At 45.8% G+C, this 15,062-nt stretch overlaps 1 protein-coding gene across 1 annotated transcript in view; it reads right to left on the bottom strand.

Annotated features, from left to right (window-relative positions):
• Nucleotides 1-15,062, bottom strand: part of LOC8032453 (nucleoporin NDC1) — a 73,207-nt gene that overhangs the window by 3,036 nt on the left and 55,109 nt on the right. The window contains exons 12-15 of the mRNA XM_040205425.3: nt 11,519-11,581; nt 9,009-9,088; nt 5,122-5,236; nt 3,208-3,308 (exon numbers count right to left, since the gene is read on the bottom strand). Of these exons, the coding sequence (XP_040061359.1) occupies nt 3,208-3,308; nt 5,122-5,236; nt 9,009-9,088; nt 11,519-11,581 (359 nt within the window). The remainder of the gene's footprint in view (nt 1-3,207; nt 3,309-5,121; nt 5,237-9,008; nt 9,089-11,518; nt 11,582-15,062) is intronic.

Here is a 15,062-nt window from a genome sequence, read left to right as displayed (position 1 = left end):
AGATGAATAAGTTACTTTTAGAGGCCATAGGAAACTTCCAAAAAAGCACAAGCACCACGTGACAAATACAGACATGTCACGTGAACAATAAAGACCACTTATCTGCGGCACCCGCAGGCGCCAAATACAAATTCGTATCGCGCCGTAAATATAGCTCTAAAATGTTTTCCTTTTTCATTGTAAATTCGTTTTATGACCTTTTCCCAACCAAGATGTTAAAAAAAATGTTTTTTTTTCCTTTAAAAAAAGCACTAAACCCGTTTTTGCAACATTCTATTTATGGTCATAGCTAGTGATGGACCGAATCTGCTGAACTTCAGATTCACCGAAGTTCAGCACATGCCGAACTTCTGAAAAAAGTTAGGTGAAAATTGGGCAAATATCTGTGCACACGCGAGAACGTGCCGGGGCCATGGATCGCAAATGGATGCCGTGTGGTTACTATCGTACATCGTATAGTGTAGTACAACCAGCGGTTACGGCGATGTGTGGATTACGTAACACAGTAACTGTACGTTCGTGAGCCTTTGCGAGAGTGGTTCCCTTCAACATTTTCTGCCTCAAGAACAGAAGATCGACCAGCAATTTACGCAGTCCGCTGCAGAAGTGACAAAATGATGCGGTACATTCTCCATAAAGTGATTTTGATTTTATCTTTCCAGTGATGCAACGAGGTAGTTGAAACATTGACTGACCATTACTTTAAAGCACTCCTTGCAATAATAACGATCCTCTTTTCGGCTCACAAGTAGTTTGTGACAAAACAAAATAATATTGCTTCTTAACTAACGTTATTTCGCAGTTCTCCATGTATCTCCATAAAACTGTAATACAGTACAGACCACTTACAACGCAACTGCTTATAGTGCAGGACCGGGTATAACGCAGCTTTTTTAAACCACAGGTTCACCTCCCATAGAACTCCATGTAATTACATACCACTTAAAATGCAGACGCGCGAAGGGAAATACCGGTTATAGTGCGGTTTTCGGAACAGCCCGGCGACCGCGCCGACTGACCGACGCAGAGAGCACGCTTCCCTGTGCGACACTAGATAACGGCGCGAGCTGCAAGCGGCACTCGCGGGGCAAGCAGGTTGCTTGAAGAAGCGGGGAGAAGCGGAGAGAGGCTTCAGTTGCCATAGCGAAGGAGGGACGCACGCACGTGAACGACAAGTGCGTGCGTCCCTCCGCTGCGTTGGTTGGAAACAATCGCAACGACAGACCAATCGCAGGTTGAGGAGAAGTGTTCGCGCGCGTTGCATACCGGTCGCGGGCCGGCCGGCCGGCTGCTTCTATCCGCAAACATGGCGTCGGTTTTGATCGTCGACGTAGACGGCGTGGTAGAAGCTCATTGTTCCGCATAAAAGTGCTATCCTTGACTGTGAATTTTCGTTGTGTGTCGCTATGATAACCCAGCACGTACTAGAAGGGAAGATCCACCTACTCGTGCGGCGATGTTGTGGCGACACTCTCAAGAAGGCAGAAACGCCTGAGTCGTAGTGTTTGTTTACTTCGACTACAGTGGTGCTTTTTAAGCATTTGTGTTTTCGAACATCGCCCGGATTTCTTATTTGGAGCATTTCATGCCTGTGCTCAAGTTGAAGGTATTACTGACGCGTGCCGTATAAAGGATGCGAATTTTTACGCGTTTTCATCGCCGGAGAAAAGTGATTCTGGTTAGCAATCCTGAACGCTTGCAACGTCCGTCCGCAACCCGCGACGCCGTTAAAAGGCTGCGCCAGGCAAAAGTCGCTCATTTCTTTCAAAATGTGTTTGAGAGATAAGTGTACTAATCTGGTGAAATGGACTTTCCTCAAGCTAAGCTTTATTTTTCATCTAACACATAATAAATTCTTTTACAAAGGTGTCTGATGGCATGCATTTTGGCCTGAAAAATTGATGTTTTGGTTATAGCACGGTACCGCTTATAGTGCGGATTTTCGAAACTCCCGCGACATACATTATATGCGGTCTACTTTGTAAAACTAAACACACAGCTCTCTTGCTTGACGTTACACATCCAACATTTCTAACTCTTTCCATCTTCCTAAACGTCCATGCGTGTCCTAACACCAGAAACCGGCATTTTAGAGGTTCAAAACGAGACCTTGCGAATATGGGACGCGCATTGTCATGCAAAGCTGACTTTAAGTGATTCAAATTTAAAAACATGCATACTACAATAATATTGTTATTTCTTATGGTGAACGCTCAGCAACCATAGCATTCATTTTCGCGCACGAAATGGCGGTTCCTAGAGAAAGTAGGAACGCAGTGCTATAACCTTTATTTTAGCAATGCACACACACTTGCAGGCTTGCGCTGATGAGGCCTCAAAACTGCAACTCTCGTAGCATGATTCGTGACTGTGTCCGCCACAACCCAATCTCGTTGTCGTGCCACTTCTGCAAGAAGTTGCTAAAATTGCCAGTAAACACACAAAAACGACACCGCTACAATTATTTTGTAGAATGTCCCCTTATTTAGTAATAACTGTGTCAATACGCATTACGTGTTGTATTTATGCTAAGAAAAAGAGAAAACATTTTTTCGCCAAAAAAGAATTAAATATTGATGTTAAGTCTGGTAACAATGTATTTTTGCTAAATCTTTAAAAAATTTTGGCAAAAGCTCGGTTTTGCCGAATCCCAAGATTTGGTGCCGAATTTTCGATTTGGCAAAAGTTTGGCCCGTCAGTACTCATAACCCAATCTATGGGTTCCAAGCACCCTAAAAAGCCAAGCATTACATGCACGCATGACCAATTTCTATTAAAATCTGTATAAAAAAACTGACACCAGATGGCGCCATCAAACAAGGAGCACAGAAACCTCCTCTTCCTTGTGCAATGGCGCCACCTGGTGTCGGCAATAGTCCTAACGTAATTAATCTTTTGTCATTGATTTAAATTAAGAAACCGGTCATGATTGAATGCAATGTTTGGTGTCTTAGGGTGCTTAGTGCTTGTAGATTGAGCTAGGACCATAAATAGACTATCGCAGAAAGTGGTTTCGTGCACCTTTGATACCGAAGGAGTACAGAACTACTTATTCTCTTGTTCCGTACATTGAGAAAATTTTATGGTAGTGGGTATAGTAAAAACACCAGTGTATAATTTTTATAAAGCCGACTTCCCTGTCACTCGCTGCGCGGCCGAGAGTCGCACCGACGCAGACGTCAACGGAACACGAGAAAGGGTCCTTGCCTGCTCCGTGTCCAAAAGTGTGGCCAGGATGTCGGGGAGCGTGGCCTGCACCACCCCATACTTGTCCTCCTTGTAGGAAGCACACACCAGCAGGCACAGCCCTGCAACACACGGGAGACAGACGACATTTCGGCCATAGATGCATCCTCATTTTTCGTCTGGCAAAGCGGGTGTACTGTATCTCACTGGTTTTTGCGCAGCATCACCAAAGGTAAAAGGGCGAGGGTGTAACGTCAGCAGTTAGAAAAGGAGGGGAAGGAGCCCCTCTCTCACCCTTTTTTCTGGACATTGCACATCACACCCCTTCGGAGATTAGCCCGCCACTCAAATTTCTGACACAAAAGAGGATTTCCTCTCTCCCCTTGTAGCTCTGATGGCACTGCACGAAACTCGGAAGATAGAGTCACTTGTCTATGAGAAAAAAATTGTGTTCACCACAGTTTGAAACGACAAATGCACAGCCACCACATCGGCAGTCTTGAATGGCGCCCGGTGACTACTTTCCAATCTGTACCACACGGGCTCCCAAGCCGGGTTCCCAGGACCCCGGTGTCTCCCCAGAGTACCCTCGAGAGTTCCCCAAGCTTTCCCCAATCGTCCCTAGCCTGGAACAATGTGTTTTCCCAGTTTAAGCACTGTTTCAGTCAATCCGGGCCACTCACTGATGCAAGCATACGCCAAACCCACCAGTGCATACTTCGATGTGGATGAGCATCGCACAGGTGTGCGGTCATGCATAAGCACTGCGTGGTGAGCGTTAATGACCCGAGGCTGGCGGTAGTACTGCACCGGCTAAATTTCTTGTCTACGGTGTAAACCAGTGTCGCAGTAACGTCAAAGGCAGACCAACCTTACGCTATCTAAACACAAGTGTGCAATTTTTTTTTATACACTGAACATGCTTTAGCGTCTGGATTATTGTTCACAAGGTCTATAGGCTCCCATGCTTATTTATTGCATCATAACCGAGACGGGTTCTTTGGCTATAAGTTGAAGGCAAGTGGGGCACAATTGCATCTCCGAGTCTCAACATTATTTGTGCCTTCCTGTCTGCTAGGCACCTTAGACAATTCCGGCGACAGGTACGGTAAACATGCGTTAACTCGACTCACAATTTAATTTGACTGTGCTCCAAAATCCCAGCGGGCACCAATACATTTGTACAGAGGAAGAAATTCAATAAATCGAACGTGTGGGGACTTCGCGCAGTTTAATTCCACCCAAGCAGCATGCACTGCGCCATGAGACCAGAGATTTGTTCGCTTACTTTTGTCTAGAGGGTGTTTTCAGAGAAGTTTGACCAACCATGTCCGGCGACCATTTTTAATTTTTACGAAATTAATATATTTTGTAAACTCAATGCCCATCAGAACAAAACCAAAATCTCTTTTACAAAAAAAAAAATATTGTCTTTGCGGAAAACAATTAGAAGCACACTCTCAGCGTGAAGCGCTTTCTTCGAATTTCGCGAAGTTGCCATTTCTGTCAAAGTCTGTAGCAAGAGTATCTGTGTTTTGCATATACCCTCCTCTTACAACAGACCGAAATCTTCATCTCCGTAATAACAAGCTTCTACCGTATCTGGCAGCTGCAACGCGTGCGGTGTCCAGACCCATACATATCTTACACTGTGCTATAAGTTAAACACTCCATGGTCAGTACACTGGTCTTTACTAGGCCTGTAAGCTTGTGAACCGCTTTACTGGATCAATGCCGAGGCTGGGAGGGGTTCCTCAGCTGCCATTCAAGGCAGCTGAGGGATTCTTCGAGATCAAAGAGTTTAAGAACACCGAAGTATCAAACTGCCCAGGCTCCTTCCTTTTAAAAGTTGTACCATACTCGGGTAAGTAGACTTCCCTGACAAAATTAATGCGATAGCCAAACTCAACGTTGAAGAAGCGAAAAATTGCGTACCTTCGATGGCCCAGATAAGGGGCTGGCACTGGGCGAACAACGTCCGGCTCTTCACTTCCGGAAGCTCTGCCACAAAGTAGGCCACGATCGGCTTCTTCTTCAGCGCCTCCACTGCCTAGGCCATACCGTAGACAAAGAGGAAGGGGAGGGCGACAATAAAAACCGTGAACTGAGAAAAACTTGATATACTAGGCGTGCGTCCCATGATCGCCTCCCATTAAAGTGACATTAAAGTGGATTTAGAAATTGTTTTTCTATGGCATAAACTCAGACTATGCTATTGATGGCCGAAGAGCGTCTTGGTGCGGGTCAGGGTTGAAGAAAGAATAAACAAGACAATGACAACACAACCACATCTTTCATTTGGAAGATGTGGTTGTGTTGTCCTTCTCTTATTTGTTTATTCTTTCTTCAATCCTGTCCTAGTCAGTCTAAGCGCCCTAAGCATTCTAGAAACCCCAAAATTACTATCAAGCCTGGCTTTTTTTCTCTTAAAAATGCAACCCAACATTGTGACCCTCCCTTTCTCAGAAATATTTAGAAAAAGAAAGGTGCATCACGATGTTTTTTGTTTTCTTTTAACAGAAAAAAAGGTCACAGGAATTTGTAATATTTCACGCAAAAAAAAGTTCCAGAAAAAAAGTTTTTGCAAAAAAAGTTGATTTTGAAAAATGCCATATTTACATTCACCAACATCTAGAGAGTATTTCAAGAAAAGCTTCATCAGTTTACACTGCGTAGTTAATTTTTTATAAATTATTCCCGGTCCACTGAAGCAAAAAAAAAAAGTAGGGTATGGGGCACTTTGAACACATTTTTCCTTGTTCAACTTTTTGGCAGAAATTTCACCTTAGGAAAACTATTGTATGATAATGAGACAAGAGAAAAGACCCACTCATTGTTTTTCCTAACTTAAATTTTATGGGCAATGAAACTGTTGTTTTTTTTACTTTGTGGAAGTGTCTTATTAAAAATGTTAAGATTTTGTCGACAACATAAAAGGTTGAATAACGTAACAGCGCACAACTAGAGAAACACTCGCAAACTCAGGACAAACTCTAGTTGTGCGCTGTTACGTTATTCGACAAGAACTACCAACTTGCCCAGTCAGCAGTATTATTAACATAAAAGGCAAAACATTTATTTGATTTTTCCCTGCGATGTTAACATAAAACTATTTTATGGAAATTTTGTTTTCACAGTTCCACTCTCCAGGCATTCTGCTGCAGATCTAGAGTAGAAAAATGTTTGGTATTACATTAGTTTTCTAATGATAGTTTTCCTAAAACAAAGTCGGTGCGTTCCTAATAAAACCAACTACAATTTATTCTACAATTCATGTACCCAGATGAAACTTTGCACTGCATTCTGCCCTGCAACTGCCAGTATATACTGCTATTTTCATTCATATAAAGCCATAGGTTCAAAAGTTGACCTTCTTGGGTGGTGTGGCACAAATTGAGTTTGTGCCATAAAAAGACCATCTCAAAAAACCGCTTCGTGCCCTTTTAAGAGAAATGTATATTAAATTCTATTACTACATATGTTGTGCTAAGCACAAACATACCATATTTTTCTATCTGTGTGTTGTGTAAGTTGTATAATTATGAATATGCCTCATATCAAGACTTTTGTTGTTCAGAGGAACAGAATGATAAACCATTATTATATTATATCCTATTAAGTCGATCCTTTTCTATCTGTTATAGTTTTCAAGAAAATTACAACTTCATCACATAAGTTTCTGCCTAACCTTTTTACAATACCCCAATCAAAATCTATGGCACAATTTATGTCTGCAAGTTTCACAAACTGTACAAAGTGCAACAAAACCATTCTTATAATTTTAGAAGCATTCTAGAAAGAGTTATTGCATGTTTCAAATTTATTCATTGAAAATTAGAAATGCATAAACAAAGCTTTTGCCAACTGAAAATTCTTGTAGCTATTGTTTTGCAAAAATCCTAGTCTTTTTGCACTCTCGGATAAATAAGGCATATATGATCCCGAAAAAAAGTATTCAGATCAAAATTCTAGATTCAAAGATATCATGGGCAAATCTTTTTATGGTAATCAAAAAGCAAATTCTGAGAAAATCGGAAAAGATATGCCGAACTTGCTTGTAAACAGTCTCGATATGAAAATTTGGATCAACTAAATAAATCTGCACTTTTCAAATGTAGTGATAAGAACATTTATTGCCTGTATAACATAAAAAAAAAAAAAAATAGTCTGGGAATTTTTATTTTTTTAGACCAGGGTTCCCGATTAAAGACTGGCACCTTCATTCCCTAAGTAGACATCTCAAGTACCGCACTTCCTCTCTACATAAACTAACTTTGTCAACCTTTGTAAACAAAACCAAGTATGGTACAAAACATGTTGAAAACAACAACCCTGCTGCCCAAGACAACAAGACAATTATTTTCAACGATCACTTCAATAATGCCTGTCTGTCAATTATCCCTTGCAGCCAGTTTGGCTAGGGGATGGGGTACAAATGAACACTATCAGAGGCAGGCATTAGCCCTTTGAGTGTTGCAGTTGTTTTCCCCACATGCCAAACACAAATTTAAGTCTCGGTAACACTGTAGCATGCTCTGTGAAGAATATTTATTCATAAGACAGACTTTATGGGCAAAGAGATCATTGATGCCTGCATGCCTTCAACCTACGACATATTTCTTGTGTTGAACTTTTCGAGGCACTGTGTTATTCAGTGGCACCTCAACTTCACACTCTGAAGTCACTATGTTGAGCGGCCTTTTCGGCCTTAGTTTATTCGTAACAGTAACTTTCTTGTTTTAAAGCGGTAGCTTTATAGGGCCAACCAACCTCAGAAGCTGCACAAGAAAATGTGTACGCAGTCAGCCCGTAATTGCTAAACGATCTTGAAGAAAACAGCAACTGGTGCCAGGGACTGAAACCCGGTCACCGGCATGGAAGCCAAGCGCGCTGCTGACTTAGCTACAGATCCAGCGTGCAGGAACGGGAGGAGCAGAAAAAAGTGGTGTGAGAAAGAGCCAATGGAATGAGGAGCGGAAAGGGCAGGAAAACGCACTTCCCTCTTATTGACCCAGAAAAATGAGTGCAAGGGTTTTGTATCCAAGTGATGCTAAAGGGAAGAGCACAGAGCTCTACAAAAAGACAATGGTGTGACGTAATGTTTCCATACAAACACTGCCCTAATTGTCACCTAAGCTCAGAGCACCACCCACCCCAGGCAATGGAAGACTAAGAGCCATCCTGCCCTAAACACCAGCCAAACTAAGAGTGCCTCCCATCATCCTATAAAGCTAACATATTTAAACGCATTTGGCAGAATGACCAAACATCCAGCTGATTCTTTTTAGTCGTCGAATATCGAGTTTATTAGTCATTTCTAGACCTCAGTGTTTGCCACGAAGCGCGAGGTTGAACGACATAGATTCACCATTCAGTCAAAGAAGGAGCATACCAAAACAGAAGTCGCCTAAAAATAAAAAAAATTACATGCCATCAAAAAGTGACATTACAGGGCACAACACTGGGCTCGTTCCATTTACCTGCATCCGCCCGCATCGGTACAGAAAAAGGCAGGGGAGTGCACTTCCGGTTGTGTTTTGATACAGGCTGCGCCCGTAAATGGAATGTGGCGGCGTGCATTGAGTGCCGCTGGTGCAGGAGGCGCAGTTCAATCGAATGAGCCCATTGTTTTCGTCGCTCGCTCATGCATGCCACTACACGCGAGAAAGAAATGACAGCCAACTCGAGAGGGGCAGGGAGCAAACCGAAACTGAAAATGCACAGGAACGCGCCCCAGTATGCTTGGGCGTGGCACTCAAAAGGTTAACATGGTCACCACGGTCGCGTGAACGACATCAGTATGGTACACTTGTAACCGTCACCTTGACAAGAAGGGGGGGCTCGACCACCGGTGGCTTCGGGGCACCTGGCGACAGAGGGCTCATCATTGTCCCTGGAGGCTCTGAAATGCAACAACACCCGCGACTCAATCCCGCCACTGTCGCCAGAAAAACCGCATAGTGCAGCGAAAATTTCAGAGCAGCAACTACGAAGTGAAAGGATGAAAGCCAGAATTACTTAAAAAAGAAATTGACTTCCACCTGAAATGAAGCGCCACTCGCGCCCTAATGCCGACCGGTGGCCACTAGAATAATCTGCCTAGTGCGAGATTCGGTTCTGAGACCTCTGCAAGAGTAGCGGAGTGCTCTACCAACTCGGCTAACCAGGAGCTGGCAGTGAGTAGAGCAAACGGATGTTAACGGCTGCTACCAGTCTTCATCATAATCCCTGAAGCAATGAGATTGGACGTTAGTGACTGACTTAAGGATTCCAGGTTGAAGTTCATTTATCCTAAAGCGTAGCTTCTCCACCTTGGGGACTTCCCCTAAAAATCATTATACCCTGCAGTGGCCACAATCAAAAATGCTCCGCTAGTTTCGGAGGTCCCTGGAACGAAATCCTAGACCAAGCGGATTTTTGCAGCGGCCACCAGTTGCCTAAGGGGTGCGAGTCACACTGACTTACAGGGGGAAGTAAATTTATTTGCGCATACATATTCCCCTAAAAATCAATATATCAGTGAGAATTACCGATGGGAATGGACGGTTCGTCAAGCCTCGATGGAATGGGACAGATCCATGCATGTTTTTGTAAAACCCTTGACAAACAGCTCCTATTGATTAAATCAGAAACTTGCGAATGAGCATAGCACCGGGATGGAGGACAATCTCCTCGACTTGTTTTACTCCCTGGCCACTGTGGCCCTGAGTGTTTCTTTTTGTGACGTAAGATGGGCCAATAGGTCGGGTAACTCGCACATGAAGGGAAAGTTTGTGCCCTAAAATTATTATCCTCAAGAAATTACAGCAGGCGGTGCCTTGTGCTATGCCGGCCGAGCAAACGGTGCCTTGTGACGTATTTGCACAACAGATTTTTGGCTCCAGAGAAAAACATGTCATAGCTCTGCGAGCAGAAGGCGGCGCAAAAAATCTGAACAAGCGTTTGCATGACAGAGTCGCGCGTAGTTGACTCGGCAAAGTCTTTCTTTTCGCAAGCGTGTGTGCGACCTTGGGTGCTCATCAAACAAAAGGCAGCGAAAGAGAAAGAAAAGAAGGCACCCCGCAGCCCGACATCGCCGACCGTAAAACTTCCCCAAAAGGAAAGGGACTCAAAGCTCCGACAAGACGGCGGACATTCTGAGGGCCGGTCACGAATTCTCCGTGGCGCCCCACAGGCTCCGGGGATTAGAGAACATCCGTGACGCGACAAGCGTGACCTAGAACACCGCGCTCCAAACCCAGCACTCCATAGGGACGCCTCCCCGTAAGGATGTCTCCCCACAAGTGCGTACAACACCTTTTCCGCCTATAAGGAGTTGGTGCTGAAAGGAAAAGGCGGGCGATGCTCTGCCTCCGCCATTTAGTTACTCTAGGCTGTAGCCGAACCGTCCAAAACGGCTAATAATAAAAATAGCGTAGCAAATTTCTGGGCAATCACGTTACCCGTAAAACATTCAGGCATCGCTCTGGAATGATGTCGAGCCCAGCGCCTGCACTCGCGGCGCTCTTCATCGAATAATTTAACACGTTGCATATAAACTTGATGGCACTCTTCGGAAAAAAGATGCTGGCGCTGGTTGGGTTTTAAAGCCTGGTAGTTTCCCGAACCTACCATACTAGCTAGAATCAGGCAATCAGCACTGATCCCGTGACCTTTCCACTAGCCAATCGACGTCGAGCTTCCCGACCCATGATTGAGCCTGAACATAAAAATGTTCAAGCTCAATCATGCCAACAATGACCAGGGATCACAGAATGTGTCCCACCAAGCCACAATCTGTGTGCCATTTGTGCTACATTTCTTTCTGTCTACTTTTTATTTAATTGTAATTTTTATTTATGTTTCTAATAAAAATGTGCCGCTCTTGCTGGCACGTTTGCATCAAAATAAAATCATTTACCCTATTAGCGCAGCGTTCATACGCAGCTCAGTGGCCACAGTGTCCGACTGACACCGCACCGCCCCGAATTTGAGCTCCGCTGCAGCGCCTTTCTTCAATGATTTTATGTGGGCCTTCGTAAACTTTACGCACAACCCTAATGTTGCGCGACGCTCCCAGCGTGTCGGTCGTCCACGACAACAGTTCCCGTTGCCCATTTCCGACGTTCGTACACGACGCACGTTTACAATGATTTTCTTGCAGAAAAAGATCCACAAAACACGTTCCGTGTTAAAACTCGGCGACGTTCAATCCTCCCTTTGGAGAAAGAAATCCATTGTGCGAATACGCCTTTACTACTATCGGACTTCTCGTGCGGGTCGCTCTGGCGACTCGACAAAACCCGCGCTTCCACAAAGCCATCGCGTCGCAGCAAGTGCAAGTTTTACTCACGACGTTCTGGAACCAGCTTGCGCATCCGTGCCAATGACTCGTTCGGTGCCGACGGCAATGCAGCTGAGGAAGACAAACCATAATAGAGTAACAACATCGCAAACTGAATGCTCATGCAGCAGCAACATGACCACAGAAAACCCATGGTCAGTATGAGGCTTAAACAATTCGTCTAGAGGGGAAAGCTCTGACAAAATCTCTAGTCATCGATTCGTCTCAAAATAGGTTTGACGCATCAATAGATGCATTTGCACCGGTAAGCAAAATTGCCAGCCGTGATAATCCTTCTCAAAGTTATTGAGGTTTCAAATTTAGCCTGAGGAGTTGGGAGGCTGTACTGGCAACACCAAGAAGGTGACGTTGAATATTCTAATGGGGGGGCAGTACAGCTTGTTCTTGACGAGCCGCAGGAAGTTTAACGGCGTGGAATCAATGCTATTGAAGCTCGCACCAAAAAGCAACAACAGACGCACTAGATGCCAACCTTTTTAGACACCCTGCTCGACTCGCAAGTTATACAACGTGCGACGTCGTCCCGGCAGAGAGCGCAGAAAAATTTGAATGGCAATTTCGGCACCCCCTTCACTTCTCGTTTTCTCAATAGCTATTTTAAATTTAGAGATAATGAACGGCATGCTGTAAAGCCTGGGTATTTCGAAAATTTGTTTAATTTAGCTAACCCCCCCCCCTGCCCAAAACAAAATCACCCTTTAAGCAAACATTCTTTTGAGACTCATTTTTCTAACTAAATACAGTATAGACCACTTACAACGTAACCGCTTATAGTGCAGGACCGGGTATAACGCGGCTTTTTTAAACCACCGGTTCGCCTCCCATAGAACTCCATGTATTTACATACCGCTTAAAATGCAGGCGCGCGAAGGGAAATACCGGTTATAGTGCGGTTTCTGGAAGAGCCTGGCGGCCGTGCCCACTGACCGGCGCAGCGAGCACGCTTCCCTTTGCGGCGCTAGATAACGGCGCGAGCCACGAGCGGCACTCGCGGGGCAAGGAGGTTGCTCGAAGAAACCGGGAGATGCGAAAAGAGAGGCTGCAGTTGCCATAGCGACGGAGGGACGCATGCACGTGTCGCTCTCGTGCGCGCGTCCCTCCGCTGCGATGGTTGGAAACAACCGCAACGACAGACCAATCGCAGGTCGAGGAGAAGTGTTCGCGCGCGTTGCATGCCAGCAGTGCGTACACACTATTGGCTCTCTCCTTTCCCCCCAACCTCTATTACAACGCTTCTCCTCCTCTCCGGTCGCGGGCCGGCTGCGACTATCCGCAAACATGGCGTTGGTTTTGATCGTCGACGTAGATTGCGTGATGGAGGCTCATCAGGCTCATCGTTCCGCGTAAAAGCGCTACCCTTGACTGTGAATTTTCGTTGTGTGTTGTTATGATAACCCAGCACGTACTAGAAGGGAAGATCCACCTACTCGTGCGGCGATGTCGTGGCGGCACTCCCAAGACGGCAGAAACGCCCGTGTCGTCGTGTTTGTTTACTTCGACTAGAGTGGTGCTTTCTGTGTTTTCGAACATCGCCTGGATTTCTTATTTGGAGCATTTCATGCCTGTGCTCAAGTTGAAGGTATTACTGGCGCGTACCGTATAAAGGATGCGAATTTTCACGCATTTTCGTCGCCGGAGAAAAGTGATTAGGGTTAGCAATCCTGAACGCTCGCAACGTCCGTCCGCAACCCGCGACGCTGTTAAAAGGCTGCTCCAGGCAAAAGTCGCTCATTTCTTTCAAAATGTGTGACACACTTGAGACAGAACTGTTCTAGTCTGGTGAAATAAAGACTTTCCTCAAACTAAGCTTTATTTTTCACCTAACATAAAGTAAATTCTTTTACAAAGGTAAGTAGTCTCATGGCATGTATTTTGGCCTGAAAAATTGATGTTTGGTTATAACGCGGTACCGCTTATAGTGCGGATTTTGGCGACTCCCGCGACATACGTTATATGCGGTCTACACTGTATTTAATAGCATATTATTTAAAAATATCTCTTTTGAACACAGGCACAAAGGACGTCTGTGTACTTGTGTTACGACTCTCTACTCCAAGGGACATGTACTAAGTCATTTTCTTGTCGTAAAAAATAAAACTTAGAAATACAACAAAAATTATTTACGTTGCAAGTTTATTTTTAAAAATGTTATTCACAGATCAAGTTGCTCGTGTTGTCACGATTGGCTCGGCTGAGCGGACACTTTCACATCCGTGCTACACTCCTTTATTCTTCCAGCGCCATCCTTCACTCCCCGCCGTCCCTCGCTCCTTCCCGCGACTCGCGGGAGCGGGGACAAGTGTTGTCCCTAGGAATCCACCGTAGGGAAGGAGTGTCCCCGCACGGTCCCGGTTGTCGCCGGCGCCACACACTCCTCACATTCCTTACAGGTCTCCCCCCCTTCATTCGTGAAATTGCAGGAGTGGCATCTGGTCCATCTTCGTGATAGGCTGTCAACTGGTCTGCGTGAGCCACTCCGCGGCGACGTCCGGTAGTTGGGTCCCTCAGTAGGAAGTCATTCTCGCCCAAGCAATGTGCCACCCGGAAGGGCCCAGAGCGCCGCGGTGCAAGCTTGGCCGTGATGCCCTTGGCCGCATTACTCAGGGTGTGGCTATCCAGTAGGACGAGGTCACCCTGTTTTATTGTTGTAGGCTTCCTGTGCCGGTCGTAGATGGCCTTTTGGGTTTGCCTTGCTGCCTCCTGGTGCTCTCTTGCAAAGCTGAGAGCATCCTGAAGGCACCTGGTGACCTCAGCAGCAAAGGCATGGCAAGCCGTTGCAGGCGGTTCAGTGTCGTCTTTGCTTCCTGGCTGCACCCACGGGGTGCGCAGTTCCCGACCGTAGCACAGGAACGCCGGCGTGTATCCCGTCACTACGCTCTCAGCCGTGCGCGTGGCAAAGGCGATTTCGGGGATGTGACGGTCCCAGTCTTTGTGGTCGGAGCAGTAGGCTCGGAGGCACTCCTTCACTGTGCCGTTGTGGCGCTCCACCATTTGTCCTGCCGGTCGATAAGGCACCGTATGGCGGTCCTTGATGCCCCGGTGCTTAAAGGGCAACTCCGGCCAAAACTCAAAATGAATTAAATTACCGGTATCGCTTTAGTGACATAAAATACGACCCCAGCCAAAATTTCACGTCCGTGGGACGCCGCATTCTCAACTAGTGCCGATAATAAAAACGCGACCCGCCGCGAGCCACTGCTCCTTAGCGGGCGGCCAGCGGGCTGCCGATCGCTAAAGCAACATTGGGCCGTGATGTCAACATCGTTCTCTTTTTTTCCTCCGTGCCAGACGGGAGCACGGCGCAGTCGTCGCGCGCGCTTCTTTGTGCCGCTACTACCGCAACTTCGGCTTGTAATTGCGTGTTTAGCCGTTGCTTTTACCTGTAGCCCGTGTAGCTTCGGTATAGCCTTTTGTTTATTTGCTTGTGAGGTCTCCTAGACTCGTTTTAGCGAGCGACTCGGTGCGCCCAAGACTGCCCAGCTGTTCCTCGAAAGATGCCGAGTATAACTTAAAGGGGTCATGAAACGATTTT

This window comes from Ixodes scapularis, unplaced genomic scaffold (assembly GCF_016920785.2).
Source record: "Ixodes scapularis isolate PalLabHiFi unplaced genomic scaffold, ASM1692078v2 PGA_scaffold10__122_contigs__length_95168666, whole genome shotgun sequence".
In the NCBI taxonomy this organism is placed as follows: Eukaryota; Metazoa; Arthropoda; class Arachnida; order Ixodida; family Ixodidae; genus Ixodes; species Ixodes scapularis.
Note: the sequence above shows the minus strand (reverse complement) of the source record. Positions and strands in the feature narration are given on the sequence as shown.